This window comes from Panthera onca, chromosome X (assembly GCF_046562875.1).
Source record: "Panthera onca isolate mPanOnc1 chromosome X, mPanOnc1 haplotype 2, whole genome shotgun sequence".
Taxonomy (NCBI): domain Eukaryota; kingdom Metazoa; phylum Chordata; class Mammalia; order Carnivora; family Felidae; genus Panthera; species Panthera onca.
Window position 1 is genome coordinate 98,255,153 of NC_138357.1, and position 24,872 is coordinate 98,280,024.

At 34.7% G+C, this 24,872-nt stretch overlaps 1 protein-coding gene across 1 annotated transcript in view; it reads right to left on the reverse strand.

The window, feature by feature from the left end:
• Positions 1 to 24,872, reverse strand: part of CFAP47 (cilia and flagella associated protein 47) — a 544,336-nt gene that overhangs the window by 415,324 nt on the left and 104,140 nt on the right. The window contains exons 22-24 of the mRNA XM_081794138.1: positions 19,397 to 19,538; positions 10,474 to 10,568; positions 3,802 to 3,961 (exon numbers count right to left, since the gene is read on the reverse strand). Of these exons, the coding sequence (XP_081650264.1) occupies positions 3,802 to 3,961; positions 10,474 to 10,568; positions 19,397 to 19,538 (397 nt within the window). The remainder of the gene's footprint in view (positions 1 to 3,801; positions 3,962 to 10,473; positions 10,569 to 19,396; positions 19,539 to 24,872) is intronic.

Consider the following 24,872-nt stretch of genomic DNA (forward strand, 5'->3'; position numbering starts at 1 on the left):
TAACATAAAAGAAACTCCAATTTCATGCTGAGGGAGATGGCTTCAGGACAACAGTCTGCCATCTCTTTGGTTTGCTGGCTTTCCAAACAAAGTGCTTTCCTTTCCCTAATGTCTTGCCTCTCCACTTACTGGCCTATGCAGTGAGGAGAATGAACTTGGACTCAGTTACAGAAGTAAAGTAGCAATCAAAAAACTTCTCACAAAGAACAGGCAAAATTCAAATGGATTCACTGGTGAAATCTACTAAACATTTCATGAAGAATTAATACATATCTATATAAAATATCTTTACATAGATTTATGTGTGTGTGTGTATGTATGTATGTATGTGTGTGTGTATGTGTGTGTATGTATGTGTGTGTGTATATATGTGTGTGTGTGTATGTGTATGTGTGTATATGTGTGTGTGTGTGTGTGTGTGTATACACACACAATTCAATGGGGAAACAATATTCTTTTCAATAAATGGTGCTGGGACAAGCAGATAGGCCCATGCAAAAGAATGAGGATGGAGCCCTACCTTATAGCATATTAAAAAGTAACTCAAGATAAGCCATTGTCCTAAATGTAAGAGATAAAATTATATGACTTTAAGAGAGAACATAAGAATAAATCACCATGACCTCGGGTTATGTGATGTTTTCATAGATAAGACACTGAAAAGCTAAACTAAAAAAAGAGAAATTGGATAAAATACTCTTCATCAAAACTAAAAGCTATTTTGCGTTAGCTGTCATCATCAGAAAGTGAAAAGAGAAATCTCAGAATGAAATAAAATGTTTTATACTTATAAAATAATTTTATCCAGAATACATAAAGAACAATGTAAACTCAAAAAGACAACCAAATTTTAAAATCAACAAAGGATCTGAACAGACATTTCTCCAAAGATGATATACAAACTGACAATAAGTACATGTAAAGATACACAACATCAGTAGTCATCCGGGAAATGCAAATAATAACTACAATGACATATTATTTCACAGTCACTAGGATAACTATAATAAAAAAGATCACAAAAGAGTTAGCAAGGATGTAGAGAAAATAGAACCCCCATTCATTGCTGGTAACATTTTAAACTGTTACAGTTGCTTTGTAAAACAGTTTGGCAGTTTCTTAAAATGTTAAACATCAAATTATCCTAAGACCCAACAATTCCACTCTAAGATATATAACCAAATAAATGAAAACATGTGTCCTCACAGAACGCTACAGGAATGTTCCTAGCTGTTTTATTCACAGGAGTCAAAAAAGTACAAATGATCCAAATATCCACCAGACGAATGTCTATGAACAAACATGTGATATATCCATACAATTATTGCTAACAGAAGGGAATTAAGTACTAATTGATGCTATAATCTGGACTAACCTTGAAATTATTATGCAAAGTGAAAGAAGCCAATCACAAGAGGACACATTATAGGAGTCTACTTATATGAAATATCCACAGTAAACATATTCCTAGAGACAACCAATAAAGGTCAGCAGTGGCTGAGTGGAGGGAGAGATGGGGAGTGACCACTAATGGGTACAGGGTTTCCTTTGCAAGCAATGAATATGTTCTAAAACTAGGCTGTTTTGATGGCTACCCATCTATGACGATCCTAAAAACCACTACACTGTACATTTTTTAAAAATATATTTTATGGTGTAAGAATCACACTTTAACAAATTTTTAATTAAGAAAACCATACTTTCAAAAATAATCACATCTGAATGTGAATTTTACCTCTATGGTATCTGATTTAAAATATAAGAATGTAAGGCAAAATAAAAGGCATCTTTTTCTTCAAGATTCCAGTAGTTTCCCCATTTTAATGAATAGTAAAAACAACTGAGAAAACCAGAAAATAAATGCACACTTGATTTGGAAAGAACTACTAAGGAAAAGTCATGAAAGCTGTATTCCGTGCCATGTGAGCCAAGAAAGATAAAAATTGTCCGTACCAGAAGAAAATAAATGAGGGTGACCAAAAAATCAAGCATAAGCTACCCTGGTTCCAACTTAAAAGGCCCCTATAACTCAATTCCAACTCCCCAAAGATCCCATTCTCCATCCAGCTGTTTGATCTTGAAGAACCCTGTACTCTCATCCAACCTGTTGGCTTTGATCTGCTACAGTCTTGCCTCCTGCTACCTCAATACCTTAGAGACGGAGAAGACTACAGCCCACTGATCCAAGCAGTGGGTGGAATGGAATGATGTTTACAAAAAAAAAACCTAACTGAAAATAAAATTCCAAAATATTTCAACAAAGTCTTGAGTAAGAAATAAATTCATATATAATTTTGTCTGTGGGAAAGTTCATTGATACTATTCCATCTTAGAACTGACAGGAAAAAATATGTCCACATAGGTGTTCCCAAAGGTCTAAAGATGACATATAGAAGGGAAATAGATGTATAGCATATAAGACAAAAATTGGATCAATACATAAAATTTATGAAAAATGATAAGAAATATAACATAAAGGAAATATAAAATGAAACTGCTTGAAAATGAAAAATATATTATAACAGAAAATATGAATAAGTCAAATTCCCCTCCTAAAAATTACATTTCAGTCTTGCTCAAGAAAAGAAGCAAAATCCTTTGTTTTACAATACTGGTCTTAAATTTAAAAAGACACAGACTGAAAATAAAATGATATATCAACCAAAGAAAGACAAAATGGCACTGTAGCACATAAAATGACATTGAAGCAAATAGCATTTAGTAGAAAAAAGAACATTACTTTAAATACATATGCTATTTATAAAAGATATATAAGACGTAATCTTTTAATAACATCCAAATATACAAAGCAAAACTACTGGAATCAAAAAAGTTTTAACAAACTGCCACCATAGTAACAGATTCAGACAGACTATAGTAACAGTTCTAGTGCAGTTGTAATATAAATGTAATGTGATTGTAACGTAGCAACATTGTATTAACAGATTCAGGAGAAGAATAAGGTAGAGGAGGAGATATTGTAAATGAAGAGAAAAATTCATTAGTTACTATGATTTTATATTATAAAACTATTTACTTAGAAAACAATACAGAATAATCTCTGAAAAACTTCCAGATCTAACTAGAGAAGTTCAGTATAGGAGCAAGGTGACAGATAAACTATAAATATATTCTTTTTATATAGTCATAGCTAATTAAAAAGATTAACTTAAAAATCTCATTCATAATAGTGATACCTATAAAATAAACTTTAATTACTAGAAAAACATGCCATTATTTGAAGGGAAAAACTCAATTATATGTCTTTTTCTAGAAACAGGAAGAAAATAATCTATAGTTCATTTGGAAAAGTAAATGTGTAAGAACCACCAAGAATTTTTGTAATAGATTTGTGATAACAGAAAATTTGTCACACCAATTAGAAAAAGGTACAATAAAGCTGTTGTAAAAAAAACATCAGTAAAGAAGTGAACGTAGAGATAAATAGACACAATGGCCAGCTTCCCCAAAGCAGGCAATCCAAGAATGCAAGCTAGACGTGGCCATGCCTTTTCTGACCTAATCTTGGAAATCATATGCCATCACATTCATAATATCTTCTGGGTGATACATCAGTCCTATGTGATGTGGGAGGAGACTATATAAGGCCATGAATACCAAGAGGTGAGAATTATTTGGGGCCATATTTGAGGCTGGTTATGAAAAAATTCTAGTATGAAACTTCTTAAAACTATTTAAAGAACACATAAAAAATAACCTAAACTTTTGTGTACAAGATAAAATTAAATAATATGTGAGAGGTAAATTGAAACATCAATAATATAAGAAAAAAGGACTTACTTGGACAGAAACTTATGGAAACATTAATTTCATTATGTGGTTGCAGAATCCCACTCAGCACACTAATCTTGAATGTGCCATCTTTGAAAAGTTTGCCAGTATTACTAATATCCAAAGTCCATTTCACATCTTGTTTTGAAGTATTATGTAAGACAAGATCCTGTTTATACACACAAAATACATAAATAAAAAGACATTTATAAAAATTATAATATGCAATATAAAATTTAGCTTGTTTTACCATGCCAAGGTGAAGAGGCTGTGTACAAAGTCAAGTGATTAAAAGTGGAATTCACATGGGGTGCCTGGGTGGCTCAGTCAGTTAAGCATCCGACTTCGGCTCAGATCGTGATCTCATGGTTCGTGGTTTCGAGCCCCGCATCGGGCTCTGTGCTGACAGCTCAGAGCCTGGAGCCTGTTTCAGATTCTGTGTCTCCCTCTCTCTCCGCCCCTCCCCCACTCGCACCCTGTCTCCATCTCAAAAATAAATAAACATTAAAAAAAAGTTTTTTAAGGTGGAATTCACAGATAGTTTTAAAAGTGATGTTAGGCAAACAAAGGGGTATGCAAATATGTTCATAGCATATTAACAACTATGAAAAATACACAAAGGATAGAGACCAGGGTAAAATAAAAATGTCAAAAAGCTATGCTAGTTAGCAAGGATGCTGAGTAACAACTTTCATTCATGATTGTGAGACTGTAAAATGGTATAGTCCTTTAGGAAGACAGTTTGGCAGTTTCTTATAATGTTAAGTATACAATACCATATGACCCAGTAATCCCCTTCCTAAGTATTTACTTAAGTGAAAATTCATGCTCACATAAAAATGTACATGTTAATGTTTATAATAGTTTTGTTCATCGCCAAGCAATGGAAGAAAAAAAAACCAACCAAGATTTCCTTCCAATAATGAATGGATAAACATTCCATACAATGGAATAAAATTTAGTGATAAAATAAATGAAGTATTAATTCACACAAAAATATAAATAAATGTAAAATATATTTTGCTAAGTGAAAGATGCCAGACCCAAATGGCCACATTTTATATAATTAAATTACCTGTCATTCTGGAAATGCAAAATCATTTGGATGAAATAAAAGAACCAGTGGTTGCCAAGTGTTGGTGGAAAGAGGAGTAGTTGACAGCAAAGGGGTTACATTGAGGATTTTTAGTGTAGTAAAACCATTCTGTCATGTATTGAAGTGGTAGGACAATTATTCTACATATTTTTCAAAACCCATAGAACTATATACCACTAAGAGTTAACTTAAATGTAAGTAACTTAAAAACAATCAACCAAGGTACTTGGAACCCCAGGATACATTGTAGATTACAACAAAGTATATTACAAATGTATGAGATAATCTCACTGAAGTTAGTGGAGACTGAGGAGGAATGGCCGAAGCAACTGCAAAACTGTGTTTGGACTGGGAATTATAGAGCTAAAGACAAAAAGTTACTCTTTATTAATAATGTACGCTAGTTGGCAAATATATTAGCAATTCTAGATACAGGTTAAAAATTCTGAAACTTCTTTACTAGTACACTAGTAAAAGTATACACTTTTACCTGTACTTTATACAGGTAAAAAAATACATAAATAAAGTATAAATAAGAGAGCCAGATTTTTCATGGTCAGAGAAAGGAGTTAAAAATAAGCAAGGAAGAAAGATTGGAATAAACCTTGTGGTGCTGGATTAAAGTCAGAGACATCAGTTTGAACCCATGTTTAAATAGATAAATAGATACATGGATGGATGATAGAGATAGAATGATAGATAGACAGGGGCACCTGGGTGGCTAAGTAGGTTGAGCGTGTCACTTTGGCTCAGGTCATGATCTCGCAGTCCATGGGTTCCAGCCCCATGTTGGGCTCTGTGCTGACAGCTCAGAGCCTGGAGCCTGCTTCGGATTCTGTGTGTGTGTCTCTCTCTGCCCCTCCCTCACTCGTGCTCTGTTTCTCTCTCTCAAAATAATAAACATTAAAACACAATTTTAAAAAAAGAATGATGGGGCGCCTGGGTGGCTCAGTTGGTTAAGCGTCCGACTTCAGCTCAGGTCATGATCTCACGGTCCGTGAGTTCGAGCCCCACATCAGGCTCTGTGCTGACAGCTCAGAACCTGGAGCCTAGTTCGGATTCTATGTCTCCCGCTCTCTCTGCCCCTCTCCTGCTCATGCTCTGTCTCTCTCTGTCTCAAAAATAAATAAAAACATTAAAAAAAATTTTTTTAAAAAGAACGATAGCCAAATTATGTATGTGTGTATTCACTAGTATACACACAAATATTTCCTGATTCTATTTGCCAAAGGGGCTTAGAACATGTGACATCCCAGTAGCAGCTAGCACATCTAGTATACAGATCTTGATTTCTAAATACCATTCTTCCATAAATGGTACTGGGGTTTCTTGAAGAAAATGTTGATTCTAGAACTGGAACAAGCAAAATAAAAGACAAGCCTGGACCATTTTATAGTGCCAGAAAGTAAGAGAATGCTTAAAAATCATGATGGAAGTATGTCAAAGGACAAGTCTAAAAGAATTCCTAATGGCCAGAGCTGGAACAATTTTAATAACAAAATAAATAATGTGATAATGTGATATTGGATTATAACTGAAAGTATGAAGTAAATATTTGTGAAGTCACATTGATATATTAATAAAATAAATAAATAAAAGGAGGGAAGGAATAATAATGCTTACAGAAAAATTCTGAATAATATATGTAAATAACCCCCCCAAAAGGTGGAGCTTGACCACCAACCCATTGAGTGTGGGCTGACATTGATGACTCACTTCCGAAATATAGAGTGTGAAAAAAGAAAAACAGTTTGTCCAACTTTTTTCCAAGTCTCCTGACATTTATCACTACCAGTAAGCCATACACAATATCATGTACACCCTTCACATGTGACAAAAGAAGACATTTCAGCTGTTACACTCTTCCCTGAAACCCATAAAAAATAAGAATGCAGTCGAGAAAGGTGTAAAGAATCAGACAAACCAAAATTAAAGAATATTCGGAAAAAATACCAAACCAGTATTCTTTAAAATTGACCAGGTCATAAAAACATAAGCGAGACTGAGAGCTGCCACAGATCAGAGGAAACTAAATACAATATGGTATCCTGGATTGGACCATGAGACATAAAAGGACATTAGTGAAAAACGGGTAAAACCCTGTGGGAGGCCGGACCCCGGTGCCAGGCTGAGACCTGGTCGAGCAACGGCTCCCCGTTGACTCAGCCAACCCGGTGGTTCCCCCTCCCATTCCCCCACTTGCAAAGGCATACGGAAGCCTTGTCAAGGCTGAGAAATCTAATTCCTGAAGCCTGTGGTCTGTGGGTGTTGGCAGTAATGTTACCCCCCTTTTCTACCCCGGGTCAAATAGAAACAAACATGGGAACTGTGTTTTGCTAGCAGTCTATCAACAAGGTCTTGTTGCGACCCGTTTAGAAAGTTCACAAGGTACACAGAACTAAATGTTTTGGTTGGCAGCGATCATATGAAACCTGTTTATTCTTAGAATGACTTGATCCATAAGAGTCTTGATATAAAAGATTGGGTACAGCAACAATAAAGCCGTCACTTGGGCCATCAGCCCAGGGGACCCTCCTGTTCCCAAACTGGCTTCTCTTCTCTTTTTTTTTCTTACATTCCCTTACCCTCAGGACCCTGATCTCGGTGTTTGTTGCGCCGGTCGCAACAAAACCCAAATAGAGTCTATTGTCTAACTTATAATTTTGTACTAATGTTAACTTGTTAGTTTTGAAAAATGTTCTATGGTTGTATAAGGTGTTAGCATGACGGGAAGTTGTGTGAAGAGTATACATAAAATCTCTGCACTGTCTTTGTAAAGTTCTGATAAATCTGGGAGCTATATGCATGACATGTGTGCAGACTTGTGCAACAGACTATTACAATAAAACCTTGAGCTAGGTATTTTTCTAACTTTACTCTTCAAAATTTGAAGAGTATACAATGATCTATGCAATTGCCACCACAACAAAATAACATACTTCCTTTCTTTCTAAAGTATGATTGATTTAAAATATTTAGGATTAAAAAAATAGGCGATTTTATTCCCAATGTCTCTCCGTACTTAAATATCTATTTAGTTCTAAAATTTGCATCTTATAAAGAAAGAAACATCTTTTAAAACAGAAGGTGAGCATGAAATTGTACTAGTCATTTGAATGCCTCATTTTTCTCATTCTGAAATGAAGAAACGGCAGATCTCTAAAATATCCATTTTCCAATCCTAGCCCAAGAATAGAACTGATACAGTCATCTATAAAGAAACATTTAGTATGTGTACCACTGTCATTTTAAAAATAATCTTATCAAAATGATACATGTTAGTAGCTTACACAAATAATTTTAAAATACTTATAAAAACCAGTTGTCCCACTCAACTCCTTCTCATCAACAGCTCTGCTTCCCTGAAACAACCAATTTTAGCTAATTCTGATTTGGATTTTCTCTGATAGTTATAGCCTTATTCTCAATATAATGTTGATATGGCTTACTTGAGGCTTTTTCATTGCTGCCATAACAAACGACCACAGACTTAGTAGTCTAAAGCCATACAAATTTATTAAACTACAGTCTTGTAGGTTAGAAGTTCAACAGGTTTATCGCCGGACTAAGATCAAGGTGAAGGAACCATGATCTTTTCTGGAGGGCTCTAGGGAAGGCTATTTGCTTGCCATTCCCAGTTTGTAGAGAGCAAACACATTCTTTGCCTGGTGGCCTCCTTTTCACCATCTTCACATCTAGCAACATCAGATCTCTCTACCTTTCTTCTGTCATCACATTTTCTTCTGAGCACAGTCAGGAAAACTTCTCTGGTTTTAACCATTCACATGAGTCAAATGGGACCATCTAGATCATCTAGGATAATCTCCCTTGCTTAGGGTCTTTAATGTCAATCACATTACACATCAGCAAAGTATCTTCTGCAATAGAAGACAGTGTACTCAAAAATTCTAGGGATTGAAATTGGATAACTTTGGGGGCCATTACTCTATCACATGGCTATGTCATGATTTATCAGACCCAGATATTGTCTCTTGAGTGCCCACTAGTGAAGATGAGGATTTAGCTCATAGATACTATCTCCACTCCCCTTTCCACCTCCCAATTGTGGATATTTAAATTATTTTAATTCTTCCATTACTCACCTGGTAACTTGAAGTAATATATTTATATCTCTAGTTCTTCTGTCAACTTTACACAATTTCCTTTAATTACCCACTGAGTAAAATGAGTTTCACTCCTTTCTTCTACCATTCCCAACCCTTCTGTCAACTTAACCTTCACATACACATTGTACATATCAAACACTTGTCATTTTACATGTAATACACTATATAGGATCAATTTGAATTCTGCCCCACAAACATATTACGACTTCTCTGCATAATATATTTTATTATGACTATGTAAATATCATTCATGGCAAATCCAAGCAGTATATTAGAATCACATTTCCTTCTCTGTGGGGCCAATATGACCACTTTGCCACTCAAGACAGAAGGCTCTTGTCTAGATCATCTTTTATTATGCCAATTGAAAACAATTCAATGATATAAAATAAAATCATATTTATAGAGGGATTGCTTTTCTTTTGGAATTCAATCCAATTCAGTTCACTAATGCTTCCTTTCTAGTCCCAACACAAAATCTTTTGCATCCTTGAAGTTATATTATAGATAGAAGTCTTACTGATAGTATGCTTAAAACCATCACATTTTAATGTCAGAAGAGATCCTTTATTGTTCTCTATAATTTCATGTAGCACTTGGCTATTATTTGACGCATAAAATGTTAAATATTTTCTCCATATAATTTGCCCTCAAAGCTACAGAGGTTCAAAATTAATTGCAGGAAATGCAATATATAAGATAATAAAGGGGCACTACAAATACAATTTTCTACTATGTATGTATGAGCTTCCTTTTTATTCATGTCACTCTTTTTTCTTTCTAGATGGATTAATTAGGAGAGAGAGAGATGCAGAGATATCTAGTAAGAAAAAAAGAGTAGATTGTCATAGAAGTCACTTTATTATATACCTGGACTTTTCCCGTTTTTATTATTACCTTCCACCACATTTCCTTACCTGTACGGAACATATTTCACATTAATTTAATCATAGCCCCATTTTATATAAGGAGAGACAGATGATTTAATTCTATTTAAAATTTTTGGGGGGTGCCTGGGTGGTTCAGTCAGCTAAGTGTCCTCCTCTCGGTTTCAGCTCAGCTCATGATCTCATGGTTTCGTGAGTTCAAGCCCCTCATTGGGCTCTGTGCCAAGCATGGAGCCTGCTTGGGATTCTTTCTCCATCTCTCTCTACCCCTACCCTACTCACACTATCTCTATGTCTCTCAAAATAAATAAATAAAACTTAAAAAAAGGAAAAGATTCTTTAAAAAATAAAATATTTTGAATAGTCCTATTAAATATATGCATATATAAAAATGGCTTTATATGTGTCCATATATTTTCATAATTACTTCTGAGAAATACAATATATAGATATGCAAGTTCTCTAAAAATGAAAGTATTCTTAAAACAAATGCTTCAGAATAATCAACTCAATAAACTAAAAACCACAGTAAAAAGAAAAGTTGTAAACTGCATCATTTCTCTATACATACCTGAGTTTTTGTGACTTTGTTATTAGGATCCATAGTATAAAATGGGATTTCAAATGTAAAATCAGTGCTGGATAATCTCAATGGTGCTTGCAATACTATAAGAAAATAAATGTACTGATAAAATATTAAGAGATATTAGCTCATAGATAATTATTACTATACTTCTCAACCTGAAATAAAAAATATTCTTTGTATTTTTATGTACCCAGAGAGAAAACAAAATCACACTTTAAAACATTCATAGAATATCATGTTTAATCACATCTATAAAATTCCAATTTTGTATTTTAATGATAATTAATTACAAGTATAACAGAAAAACTATTCTTGAGACGAGAAGAGTATAAAATATACTAAATATTAAGCTGAGAATAATGTAAACATAGTTAAAATAGTCACTATAATAGAGTTTGACCAATGCAAAAGTACAGAAGTGAAAAGAAACATGACTTTTGCAAATACACCTTTTTGGTCTTTTGACAGCGTCTTTTGAAGAGCAGAAATTTTTAATTTTAATGAAGTCCAGCTTATCAATTCTTCTTTCACAGATCTTGCCGCTGTTGTTGTATCTAAAATGTCACTGCCAAACTCAAGGTCATACAGATTTTTTCTTTTGCTTTCTACTAAAAGTTTTTACATTTTGTATTTTACATTTAGACCCGTGATCCACTTGAGTTAACTTTTGTGAAGGGTGTAAGGTCTATATCTAGATTCATTTTTCTTTGTGATGTCCTGTTCTTCAGCACCATTTTTTGAAAAGAATATCTTTTCTGAGCTATATTGCCTCTACTATGTCAAACATCATTTGACTACATATGTGGGTCTATTTGTGGGCTCTCTTTCAAAAAAATTGTTTTAATGTTTACTTATTGTTGACACAATGTGAGAGACAGAGTGCAAGTGGCGGAGGGGCAGAGAGAGGGAGACACAGAAACTGAAACAGGCTCCAGGCTCCGAGATGTCAGTACAGAGCTCTATGAGGGGCTTGAACTCACAAACCGTGAGACCATGACCTGAGCCAAAGTCAGCCGCCCAACTGACTGAGTCACTCAGGCGCCCCATGGGCTCTCTTTTCTATTCCACTCATCTATTTGTCTGTATTGTTGCCAAAACCAAAGTCTTGTGATTACTGTACCTTTGTAGAAAATCTCTAAGATGGATAGTGTCAGTCCTCCAATTTTGTTCATCACCTTTAGTAGTGTGTTGGCTATTATAGGTCTTTTCCTTCTCCATATAAACTTTTAATCAATATGGCAATACCCACAAAGTAAGTTGCTGGGGTTTTTATTAAGATTGCATTGAATCTCTGGATAAAATTGGGAAGAACTGCCATCTTAACAATATTGAGACTTCCTATGAATGAATGTGGAATATCACTCAATTTATTTAATTCTTCTTTGCTATCTTTCATCAGATAAATTTCTTAACTTTCCTTATATAGATCTTATAAATATCTTGTTATATTCATACCTAAGTACTTCATTTTTTTGGATGCTAATATAAATGGTATTTTGTATTTAATTTCAAATTCCATTTGCTCATTGCTTGTATATAGGAAAGCAATTGACTTTTGTATATTAAACTTATATCCTGCAACTTTGCTATATGAGGTTATTAGTTCCAGAAGTGTCTTTCTTAATCGATTCTTTTAGATTTTCTACATAAACAATGATATCTTCAATAAACAAAGAATTTAGTTCTTCCTTTTCAACCTGTGTATCCTTTGATTCCTGTTCATGCTCTACTGCATTAGCTAGGACTTCTAGTACAATGTTTAAAGAGTGAAAAGGGTCATCCTCGCTTGGTTTCTAATCTTACTGAGAAAGCTTTGCATTTCTCATCATTAAAAATGATGATAGCTTTAGGGTGTTTGTAGATATTTTTTATCAAGTTGAGAAAGTTATGCTCCAGTCCTCATTTACTAAGTTGTTTGCATGAAAGCGTATTAGATTTTATGAAATGCTTTTTCTTCCCCTGCATCTATTGATATGATCATGTGATATTTTCTTCTTTAGTCTGTTGATATGATGGAATGCATTACTTGATTTTTGAATGTGAACCAACCTTGCATACATGAGATAAATCTCACTTGGTCATGGTGCATAATTCTTTTTTTTTTTTTTAATGTTTTTTTTTTTTTTATTTATTTTTGAGACAGAGAGAGACAGAGCATGAACGGGGGAGGGGCAGAGAGAGAGGGAGACACAGAATCGGAAGCAGGCTCCAGGCTCCGAGCCATCAGCCCAGAGCCCGACGTGGGGCTCGAACTCACGGACCGCGAGATCGTGACCCGAGCTGAAGTCGGACGCTCAACCGACTGAGCCACCCAGGCGCCCTCATAATTCTTTTTATACACTGCTGGATTTGATTTGCAAATATTTTATTAAGGATTTTTATATCTATGCTAATGAGAGGTATTAGTCTGTTGTTTTCTATTGTTGCAATGTCTTTGCCTGGTTTGGGATTAGGGCAAAAATCACCTCCAAATGAGTTAAAAAAGTATTCTTTCTGTTTCTATCCTCTGAAGGAGATTGTACAGAATGAATTATAGAGAATCGGTATGATTTCTTCCCTAAATGTTTGATAGAGTCCACCAATGAACCCATCTGGGCCTGGTGCTTTCTGTTTTTGAAGCTTATTAATTATTGATTCAATTTCTTTAATAGATTGAGGCCTATCCAGATTGTCTGTTTCTTCTTGTATGAGTTTGGGCAGATTGTGTCTCTTAAGGAATTACTCCATTTCATCTGGTTATCAAATTTACATGCATACTGTTGTTGATATATGATCCTTATTATCTTTTTACTTTGAAGAAGCATTTTCTAGAAAAAATGAACTGCTCAAGATTAAAGTCTTACAGACTAACATTTTGATCACCTTAAATATTCACTGGGATCCAGACTGTCAGGCAATGATATAACAGTTGGTAATGAAGCCAGCACTGCAAGACTCACCAATGATCATGAGAGAATAGGCAAAAATCAACAGACATTTGAGAAACTCCTCAATATGAAGGAGAAATAATTCAGCAAAAATTGAGACAATGGATAGTCAACAGAAGAAAATTTCAAAGAAATAATAATACAAGTAGAGATAAAAGGTGTTTTTATTTTTTCAAAAGTCCATATGTAAAGAAATAATCAGAAAAAAAGTTAACCCTTGTTAGTTTAAAACTGCCAAAATAATTTCTTAAGACATAATAAAGTCAGAAAAATATCCTGGGAAGTACAACAAAAAGATAAGGAAAAGGATAATAGGAGAGAATATATAATTTAATTAAAATATATATAACATAATCCAGGAAGTACAAAATACAACAATAGAAGTCTGAACGAAAGAAATACAGAAAACAGTGGGAAGGAACTTTTCAAGGAAATAATTTATGAAAACTTTATAGAACTGGAAGACATGAATTTCCATATTGAAAAGGTCCACAAGAACTTAAGACAAAAGGTTCACACTAAAGTCACCATTGTGAAATAATGGAGTACCAGGGATAAAAAGCAGCTTCTAATAGCTTCTAACAGGGAAACGCTAGGTCCTATGTAATGGATGGGGAAGAAGAATGTCATCAGACTTCTAAACACAACAGTGGAAATTAGAAGGTAATGATAATATCTTCGAAATTTTGAGGGAAAATTATTTTCAATCTAGAATTTCATACTAAACCAAATTATCATTTAAATATGAGAGGCAAATAAAAGACATTTTCAGAGAAGGAAATTCTCAATTATCTCCCTTACACTCTTTAGAAGCTCCTGGAAGATGTAATCTACCTAAACAGTGAAGTAACCCAAGAAATAGGAAGGCAAGGGACTGAAAAAACAGGAGAGTCAAGACAGAAAAGAGAAAAGAAAATGCCCACGTTATAGTGAAAGGAAGTCTTAGACAAGAGTTCTGTCACAGGAAAAGAAAGCACTCAGTGCATGTTGGAGCAGGAGGTTGTTGTGCTCCAGAAGGGCTGCTTTCAGGGAATGAGAACTTATGACACATTATCTGACAGGGTAGACTACCATGTGGAACAGTGTCCATATAAGCATAATACAGAGCTTTGTGGCATGGAAGGATTTTGTCAAATATTTAAGGACAAATGAGGAATTAACTCCAGGGATAAATAAAAAGTTGAAAGAATGTAAATAAAATACGCAGATACACTACTTGGCTTAACAATGAACAATATATTGTCAAAACAATTAAATCTCTGATAAAAATTTTAATTGAAATTTAAACTATAATTATATTGCAAAATTTTTAAGAAGAATTAGAGTTTCAAGTGAGTGAAAATGCTTGTCATTAAATAAGTGTTTTCATTAGATAATTAATGAAAAAAGTCACTGCGTCTTGGGTGCAGGATAAGCCTTGAGAAGGAGATGATGGATTACAATTCTGGGTTAGCACTATTTTAATTTTAAAAGGAATGCATGTAATTTGGGAATAAAGAGATAACAGCAAGCTTATGAGTCCCCTACTAAGGCATCATCCTTCTATTGAGGGGATATCTCAGAGAGTAATGGACTTGACCAAGTTTCCTTGCAAACATAAAAATGGAATTGACTAAGGGTGTTTGGGTGGCTCAGTGGGTTAAGCGCCTGACTCTTGATTTCGGCTCAGGTAGTAATCTCACAGTTCATGAGATCGAGACCCAAGCCAGACACTATGCTGAGAATGTGGAGCCTGCTTGGAATTCTCCCTCTCCCTTTGTCCCTTTCCTGGTCTCACATATGTATGCATGCACTCTATCAAAATAAACATTTTTAAAAATTGGAATTGACTAGTGGACTATTTCAAAGAAAACTTTTGACACGCATTACCTGTCCAAATGGCCAACCAAAAATATCTGGAATTTATGGATTTATGAGGCAAATGACAATTCCTCATATAGACATTTCCTATATGTATAACTATTAAGAGTATAAAAATGGGAAGCTCCAAACAAAAAACAGCTTCCTTTGAGACAAAGGTTTCTACAAATGACTTTCAAAAGTCAATTCAAAAGCAAAAGGCATCTTAAGGAGGGAGAAAAGGACAATTTGGAAACCTGTGTCTAATAGATGCCAACTTCTACAAAAGAAATGTTACATCTCTGCCTGATTATATTTGTATCGTTTGAATCGTTAGTAAACTTTGGTGTTGATAAGTTATATGATACAACCAAGTCTGCTTTGACATTCCAATCCTCTCTGGAAATAGAGCAACATTTTTTTTTTAATTTTTTTTTTTTAACGTTTATTTATTTTTGAGACAGAGAGAGACAGAGCATGAACGGGGGAGGGGCAGAGAGAGAGGGAGACACAGAATCGGAAGCAGGCTCCAGGCTCTGAGTCATCAGCCCAGAGCCCGATGCGGGGCTCAAACTCACAGACTGTGAGATCGTGACCTGAGCTGAAGTCGGACGCTTAACCGACTGAGCCACCCAGGCGACCCAGCAACATTTTTTTTTAACAAATTAAATAAGTACTGGGGAGCCAGGGTGTCTCAGTCAGTTAAGCACTTGACTCTTGATTTCAGCTGAGGTCATGATCTCATGGTTTGTGACTTCAAGGCCCGCAATGGGCTCCACAATAACAGTGCAGAGCTTGCTTGGGATTCTCTCTCTCCCTCTCTCTCTTCCCCTCCCTGTTTCATGCTCTCTCTCTCAAAATAAATAAATAAAGTTAAAAATAAACAAATTAAGTATAGAAATTGTTTTTGTTTTTGTTTTTTTAGAAAATATTGAACAAGTTTTAAACCATTAAAAATAGGAAAAAAAAAACAGTATTACACATAAACCAATTCTGTAGCTAGGGAAGATGGTCTAATCTTTAAAAGAATGTTAGAAATCACAGAGGAAACAATAGCTAAATTTCACTATAAAATTATTTTAAGAGATTTATTGAAAAACAAACAAAACTAAAGGCAAACAATGAATCTTAGAAAAAATTCACCGTAAAAATGAAAAAAAGTAATATAAATAAGGAAATCAGTGACATCTATCAGACAGATACATAACCATACTGATAAAGGCAAAGTTCATGAACAGATAACTTATATATGAAATATAGAATTAATAGCAAAGACAGAAAATTTTAATCCTCATGAGTAATCAAAGAAATTGACATGAAAATTGAAATGATATACTTTTAATAACATAGAAAAATATCCAATTTCTTTAATTCAATGCTGGTTAGAGTTTACACTGAAGGAGGGTTGAAACAGCAAAACTCTTTACAAAAGCCCTTTTGCAAAATGATCTAGAGCTTTAACATGTATATACTTTAGAAGGAATGCAGCCAATGAAGAGAATATCACTGAAAAAAAATCTAAACAGGGAAAAAGTATTATACATAAAAATGTTCACTACTACAATATTTATATGAATAAGAAAATTTTTAAAAAAACAACCTAAATGCTTAGAATTATGCTTATATAACCTATAAGAGATACTTACAGGATGAAATATTCTATAATAGCTATCACTGTTAATTTATACAATTAATAAGAGTGTATAACATCTAAGTAAAAGTTTCTTTTTTTAATTTTTTTAATGTTTATTTTGAGAGTGAGAGAGATAGAGCACAAGCAGGGGAAGGGCAGAGACAGAGGGAGACACAGAATCTGAAGCAGGCTCCAGGCTCTGAGTGGTCAGCAGAGAGCCCGACACAGGGCTCGAACTCACGGACTGCGAGATTATGACCTGAGCTGAAGTCGGACACTCAACTAACTAAGCCACTCAGGCGCCCCTTTAAATTGTTTTGTTTTTTTTTTTAACATTTATTCATTTTCGAGAGAGAGAGAGAAACACAGCCTGAGCGGGGAAGAGGCAGAGAGAGAGGGAGACACAGAATCTGAAGCAGGCTCCAGGCTCCAAGCTGTCAGCACAGAGCTCGAGGCGGGGCTCGAACTCACAGACCACGAGATCATGACCTGAGCTGAAGTAGGACACTCAACCGAATGAGCCACCCAGGCTCCCCTAAATAAAAATTTCTATTAAGAATGAAGAGATTTCAACTGAACACAGGCAGGAAGATCACAACTATGTTAAAAAATAAAATAATAAAGGCATATAACAAAAGAAGAATAAAATACCAACATATTAATAATACTATGCTCTAAATATTCACATACTAGATGACATTTCTGTGTTTCTAACATTTTCCAATTTTCCATAATGATGGTACATTAATTTTTATTTGTCAAGTAGGTAAATTTTATCTTTCATGAAAATAATTTACCTAATTAGGAGAACAAAATTAGACAATGATTTTTTTCCAAAAAAGATATCTTAAAACAAGAGAGAAAACTCCACAGAGGCTCCCTACCAGCTGCAGACTTTCTAATTCTGTATTTTATTTTATTTTTTTAAATTTTTTTTTAACATTTATTTATTTTTGAGACAGAGAGAGACAGAGCATGAACGGGGGGGTGGGGGGGTGGGGAGGGGTTCAGAGAGAGAGAGGGAGACACAGAATCTGAAATAGGCTCCAGGCTCTGAGCTGTCAGCACAGAGCCCGATGCGGGGCCTGAACTCACGAACCGCGAGATCATGACCTGAGCCGAAGTCGGATGCTTATCCAACTGAGCCACCCAGGCGCCCCCTAATTCTGTATTTTAAAAAGGAATGAAATAAATCTCTGCATTGTATATGCTACTTTAATGAGGCTTCTCTTACTAGATGCCAAGTGTAATTATCAACTGAGCACTATTTTATTATTAATGACAACTTAATGTCAGAATTAAAAAACAAAATATTGCATAATATAGCATAAACTAGACTTAACTTTTCATGAAAAATACTGAAACACATGTAATAAAATGCAAAACCACCAAAGCTTGCCAAAGTAGGGTTTACAGAGTGCACTGGTTTTATATTTGAATATTTGGAGAAAATTAAGTAAATAATACAAAAAAAATTTAATATACTTACATTTATTTATTTATTTACTTACTTACTTACTTTTTTACTTCTCCTTTTATACATATGCTTAGTCCTTTAGTAACCTATTCCTTTGGGGGGGTGGGGATTTCTTAAATAAAATTTCTATCAGTGCATTATATATCTAGTATATTTTAATAATTTATATTTTAATTTAATCATTTAAAAAGTACCCACACAACAAGTAACTAAACTCATTTTTGTTTTTAATTATAACCTATATTTTTAAGCAACAGTCACTAATCTGAGATTATTATGCTACTGTCACCAGCTAGACCTGACATTTACTACCCACCTGCTTGAACTCACTAACTTTTGCCTTCCATTTTTTCCTTAAGATCTTCTTTCTGCCTTACCTCTTAACTGGAAACCACCCTGCAGGTTGCCCTGACCAGACCTCCTACCAGCCCAAGACCACACAGACCTTTTGAGCAAAACCTACAATTCATGCCTAGGCAAAACATCAAGTGACCTCTGGAATGACCTACCATTACCTTTATCTCATCATCATACTAAAATCTCCACCCAAGAAAGAACCTCGAGCTCATTTGCATAACATACAATGTATACATAGGCATGTTTCCTTAAAGCACATGGATAGCCTTATGCCCGCCTCTACATACAATGAGAAGACTTAACCATCTAAATATTCATCCTAACCCTAAACCAAAGGTATCCCTTCACCTTCTCTCAGGGAGTCACAGCTTTGGAAATCATGTCCCTGGATCTCCTTATTTGATGCAAATCAAGTTTTCTTTGCACGAAACTCACCTGATACAGTTTCTGTGACTCAGCTAGAAGCGAACTCACATAGGTTTTGTTATACTGTTTCTCAAAATTCAATCTCACAGACTCACAATTTAAGTCACACACACAGGAATCATATGATAATTGTACTTTCTAATATTTCTTTTTTTAAAAAGTAAATATCATAATCTGATTTTTAAAAACTTTTAGCTGCTCAAGTGTCAATATTTGATATATGCACACCAACTGTTTCACAGTACATACCAGTAGCTTGAACATAGCATGGTCGAATAAGTGGTGTTGTCTTTGGAATCATAGGAGATTTTGACAAACAACATTTAGTGTAAAGTTCTGAAGCCTCAAAGAAATTAATCTGAACTTGAATGCAAAAGTCATACGTTGCCACCTGATGGACAAAAAAAAATACATTACACCTGTGATTATTTGTGCTATAAGAAATCTGTGGTACTATTTTTATTGTATATATTTAAAGTGTACAACTCGATGATTTGATAGACATATAATGAAATAACACCACAATCAAGCTAATTAAAACATAGCCATCACCTCATATACTTTACCTTTCTCACCTCCCCTCCTCATTGTGAGAACATTTAGGATCTACCCTCTTAGTAAATTTCATTATGAAGTATAATATTGTTACCAGAGCTACCATATTACTCAGCAATACCACTTCTGGGTATTTATCCAAAAGAACTGAAATCAGGATCTCAAAGAGATACCTGCACTCCTAGGTTCATTGCAGCATTATTCAGAGCAGTCAAGACACGGAAATAACCTAAATGACCATCAAAGGATGAATGAATAAAGAAAATGTGGTGTATACATACAATGGAATGTTTTTCAGCTTTGAAAATAGAAGGAAATCCTGCCATTCGCAACAATATGGATGAACCTGAAGGACATTATGCTAAGTGATATAAACTAGACACAGAAAGACAAATAATATATGATTTCACTTATATGTGGAATCAGAAACAGTCAAAGTCATAGAAACAGAAAATAGAATGCTGTACATAGGGGCTATTGGGAAGGAGAGAGATATGGGGACATGGTGGTCAAGAGGAACCAAGTTTCAGTTCTGCAAGATGAGTAAGTTCTGGAGCTATAATGAGATACTACGGATTTAGCAAAACAGCAGTTAAAAAAAATACTCCTTTTTTTAGGTTTCAAACATTTTTATTTTTTGTTGTTTCAAGTTTTTATTTAAATTCTAGTTAGTTAACATGTAGTGTAACATTGGTTTCAGGAGTAGAATTTAGTGATTCATCACTTAAATATAACACCCAGTGTTCATCATAACAAGGTCCCTCCTTAATACCCATCACCCATTTAGCTCATCCCCCCACCCACCTCCCCTCCAGCAACCCTCAGTTTGTTCTCTACAGTTAAGAGTCTCTTATGGTTTGCCTCCCTCTCTTGTTTTTATTTCCTTCCCCTATGTTCATCTGTTTTGTTTCTTAAATTCCACATGTAAGTAAAATCATATGGCATTTGTCTTTCTTGGCTGATTTATTTCACTTAGCATAATACGTTTTAGCTCCAACCATGTCATTGCAAATGAAAGGTTTCATTCTTTGATGACTAATATTCCATTGTGTACACACACACAATCCATTCATCAGTTCTTCTTTATCCATTCATCAGTTAATGAACATGGGCTCTCTCTCTAGTTTGATTATTGTTGATAATGCTGCTATAAACAATGGAGTGCAAGCATCCTTCTGAATCTGTATTTTTGTATGCTTTGGGTAAACAACTAAGAGTGCAATTGCTGAATTGTAGAGTAGTTCTACTTTTAGTTTTTGCAGAACCTCCAAACTGTTCTCCAGAGTGGCTGTACCAGTTTGCATTTCTACTAACAGTGCACGAGTGTTTCTCTTTCTCCACATCCTCGCAAACACCTGCTGTTTCTTGTGTTATTAATTTCAGCCTTTCTGACAGATGTAAGGTAGTGTTTCATCATGATTTTGATTTGTATTTCCCTGATGATGAGTGATGTTGAACATAAAAAAAAAAAAAAAACAGTTTCACAGAGAAATTTATCTTGTGATGTTGAAACTGCATTTTTTTCAAATTAAGACTTGGTTTATTTTTCATAAGCCCAAAAATAATTCTTGAAAATAAGAAATAAATTTTAAAAATAATTCCTATTAATTCAAAATAGACCAAAGACTTAAATATAAAGCCTAAAACTATAAACCACGTAGAAGAAAAACCTTTGTAATCCTTGGTTAGGCAAAGATATCTTAAATGTAATACCAAAAAGATAATCTACAAAAAAATACAATTAAATGTCCTAAAATAAAACTAAAACAAGTGTTCTGTTAAAGATAATGCTTAAAAAGCCATACAGAGAAAGACAGATACCATATGGTTTCACTCTTATGTGGATCCTGAGAAACATAACAGAAACCCATGGGGGAGGGGAAGGAAAAAAAAAAAAAAAAAAAAAAAGAGGTTAGAGTGGGAGAGAGCCAAAGCATAAGAGACTGTTAAAAACTGAGAACAAACTGAGGGTTGATGGGGGGTGGGAGGGAGGGCAGGGTGGGTGATGGGTATTGAGGAGGGCACCTTTTGGGATGAGCACTGGGTGTTGTATGGAAACCAATTTGACAGTAAATTTCATATATTAAAAAATAAAAAAGAAAAAAAAAAAAAGAAAAAAAAAAAAGATAATGCTTAAAAAAATAAAATTAGAAGCCAAAAACACATTTTGGACGAAAAAAAAAATCCAATTTGTATTCAAAATATATAAAAGCATACATAAAAATCAATAAAAATCAAACTTCCTAATAAAACTAAGTAAATGATGTGAAAAGACAACTGAGAAAATAAAATACACATATGACATATTGTCACAAGAAAAGACATTTAACATCATCACACATTAGGGAAATGCAAATTGATTCAGAGGACAGAACACCCATCACACCTATCACAATGGCTTAAACAAAATGACATTACCCAGTGGTGATGAAGATGTGACCACCTAAAATATTACACACTGTTGATAGGAATGCACAATTTCATAGTCATTTTGTAAAACAGTTTTCCATTTTCTCAGAAAATTAATATGCGCTTAATATAAGGCCCACAATTCCTCATCCTAGGTGTTTACCAAAGAGAAATGAACACCTGAATGTAAATTTTATAGTGGCTTTACTATTACTAAAACCTGAAAACAAACCAAATTCCCTCCAGATCACGAATAGACAATAAAACTTTGGTAAATCCACACAAAAGAATACTTTTCAACAATGAAATGTAACATATTAGTGTTACACATAATAATATGGATGAATATGATATGTATTATTCTAAGTAAGAGAAGCCAGACTGAAAAGGCAATATATCCTATGACTTCATTTAATATGATATATAAGTGAAAAAGGTAAAATTATACAAACAAAATGAGACCATTTTTTGTCATGAAGTGGAGTTGGGGGAAAGGTTGACTGCAAATAAGTAAAAGAAAAATGTACAGGAGGTTATACAAGTGTTCTCTATATTGATTTTTGTATTTGCTATTCTACTGTACAATTTGTCAATGTTCATATAACAGAAAGAGACTTTTAGTGCATCATAATTTTTAAAACAAATGAAATGAAAAGAAGCTAAGGCTAATTCCTTAGCTCTGGTTTTAATACATCTGGCTTCAAAATCTAAAACGGACTAATAATATAGACAGCTAATGAGTCATAGAAGAAGAATGAACACTTAGAGATTCAGAACATCTTGGCAATTATACAGAGCGAGTCTCCCATTTTAAAATGAAGACTCTGTGGTCCAGCCATGACAGAAATATAACTTTGCATCAAAGAGAAAAAAAAAGAGTTCATCTTGATGTTTAGGGTTCACATCAGGAAAGGAGAGGATCATATCTGCCAAAAAATGGAAAGCAAACTCCAAATGCCCATCCCTCCACAGAAACATTGAAAAACAAGCAAAGGTTTACAGGACAAACTTTGTTAGAACTCTGGAAAATAGTCAAAGGGTATAACATGGTGATAGGTTTAGTTTGCTAGTATTCTCTTAAGGATTGTATTCAGCATGTTACAAGCATTACATACCATGACAAAGTGGGGTTTACCCCCAGAGTGCAAAGGTAGTTCAACATACAAAACTCCACCAGTATATGTGTTGTGTGCTGAATTCACAAGCTGACAGTCATTCCCTGCCTTCTGTAACTGCCAATAGCATGTACATGGGAAGTTATGCTGGACTTGCCCTCTCATACCTCACATCTTCACGGACAATTTACATAAAATGAGTTTATATCCAAGATAGCACTGTAATTATTCTGAATACAAAATTCAGAGGTTCGATGATTTCTCCATCCACATTAAGTCTTAATCTCTCAACAAAACTGTTAAGAATTCAAGATTTATCTACCTTACACAGAAACTCAGTGACACAGAGAGAGAAAAGAAACTGAGGGCTATCATTATGAAACCACTGAGGTATCTAATGAAGAGGGATTGTGACGTGTGCCACTGAAGCACTTTCATGGATGTCGTTGTTCAGAGGAGTAACTCAAATTTAAAAATGATATTCTGAAGAAGATTTCAGTCCCCCAACCAGTGTTGGTAGAAAACAATGCTTATGAATAGAAAATGGGCAGGTGTCAGTCAAATGTCCCCTTTTATTTTTAATATGAAATTTATTGTCACATTGGTTGCCATACAACACCCAGTGCTCATCCCAACAGGTGCCCTCCTCAATGCCCATCACCCACCCTCACCTCCCTCCCACCCCCCAATAACCCACAGATTGTTCTCAGTTATTAACAGTCTTTTATGGTTTAGCTCCCTCCCTAACTTTTTTTTTCCTTCCCCTCCCCCATGATCTTCTGATAAGATTCTCCGGATACACATAAGAGTGAAAATATATGGTATCTGTCTTTCTCTGTATGACTTATTTCACTTAGCATAACATGTTCCAGTTCCAACCACGTTGCTACCAAAGGCCATATTTCATTGTTTCTAATTGCCACGTAGTATTCCATTGTATATATAAACCACATCTTCTTTATCCGTTTGTCAGTTGATGGACATTTAGGCTCTTTCCATAATTAGACTATTGTTGAAAGTGCTGCTATAAACTTTGGGGAATATGTGCCCCTATGCATCAGCACTCCTGTATCCCTTGGGTAAATTCCTAGCAGTACTACTGCTGGGTCACAGGGTAGATCTGTTTTTAATTTTTTGAGGAACCTCCACTAGTTTCCAGAGTGGCTCCACCAGTTTGCATTCCCACCAACAGTGCAAGAGGGTTCCTGTTTCTCCACATCCTCTCCAGTATCTATAGTCTCCTGATTTCTTCATTTTAGCCACTCTGACTGGTGGAAGGTGGTACCTGAGTGTGGTTTTGATTTGTATTTCCGTGATGAGGAGCGACGTTGAGCATCTTTTCATGTGCCTGTTGGCCATATGAATGTCTTCTTTAGAGAAGTGTCTATTCATGTTTTCTGCCCATTTCTTCACTGGATTATTTGTTTTTCGGATGTGGAGTTTCGTGAGTTCTTTATACATTTTGGATACTAGCCCCTTGTCTGATGTCATTTGCAAATATCTTTTCCCATTCCGTTGGTTGCCTTTTAGTTTTGCTGATTGTTTCCATTGCAGTGCAGAAGCTTTTTATCTTCATGAGGTCCCAAGAGTTCATTTTTGCTTTTACTTCCCTTGCCCTTGGAGACGTGTCAAATAAGAAATTGCTG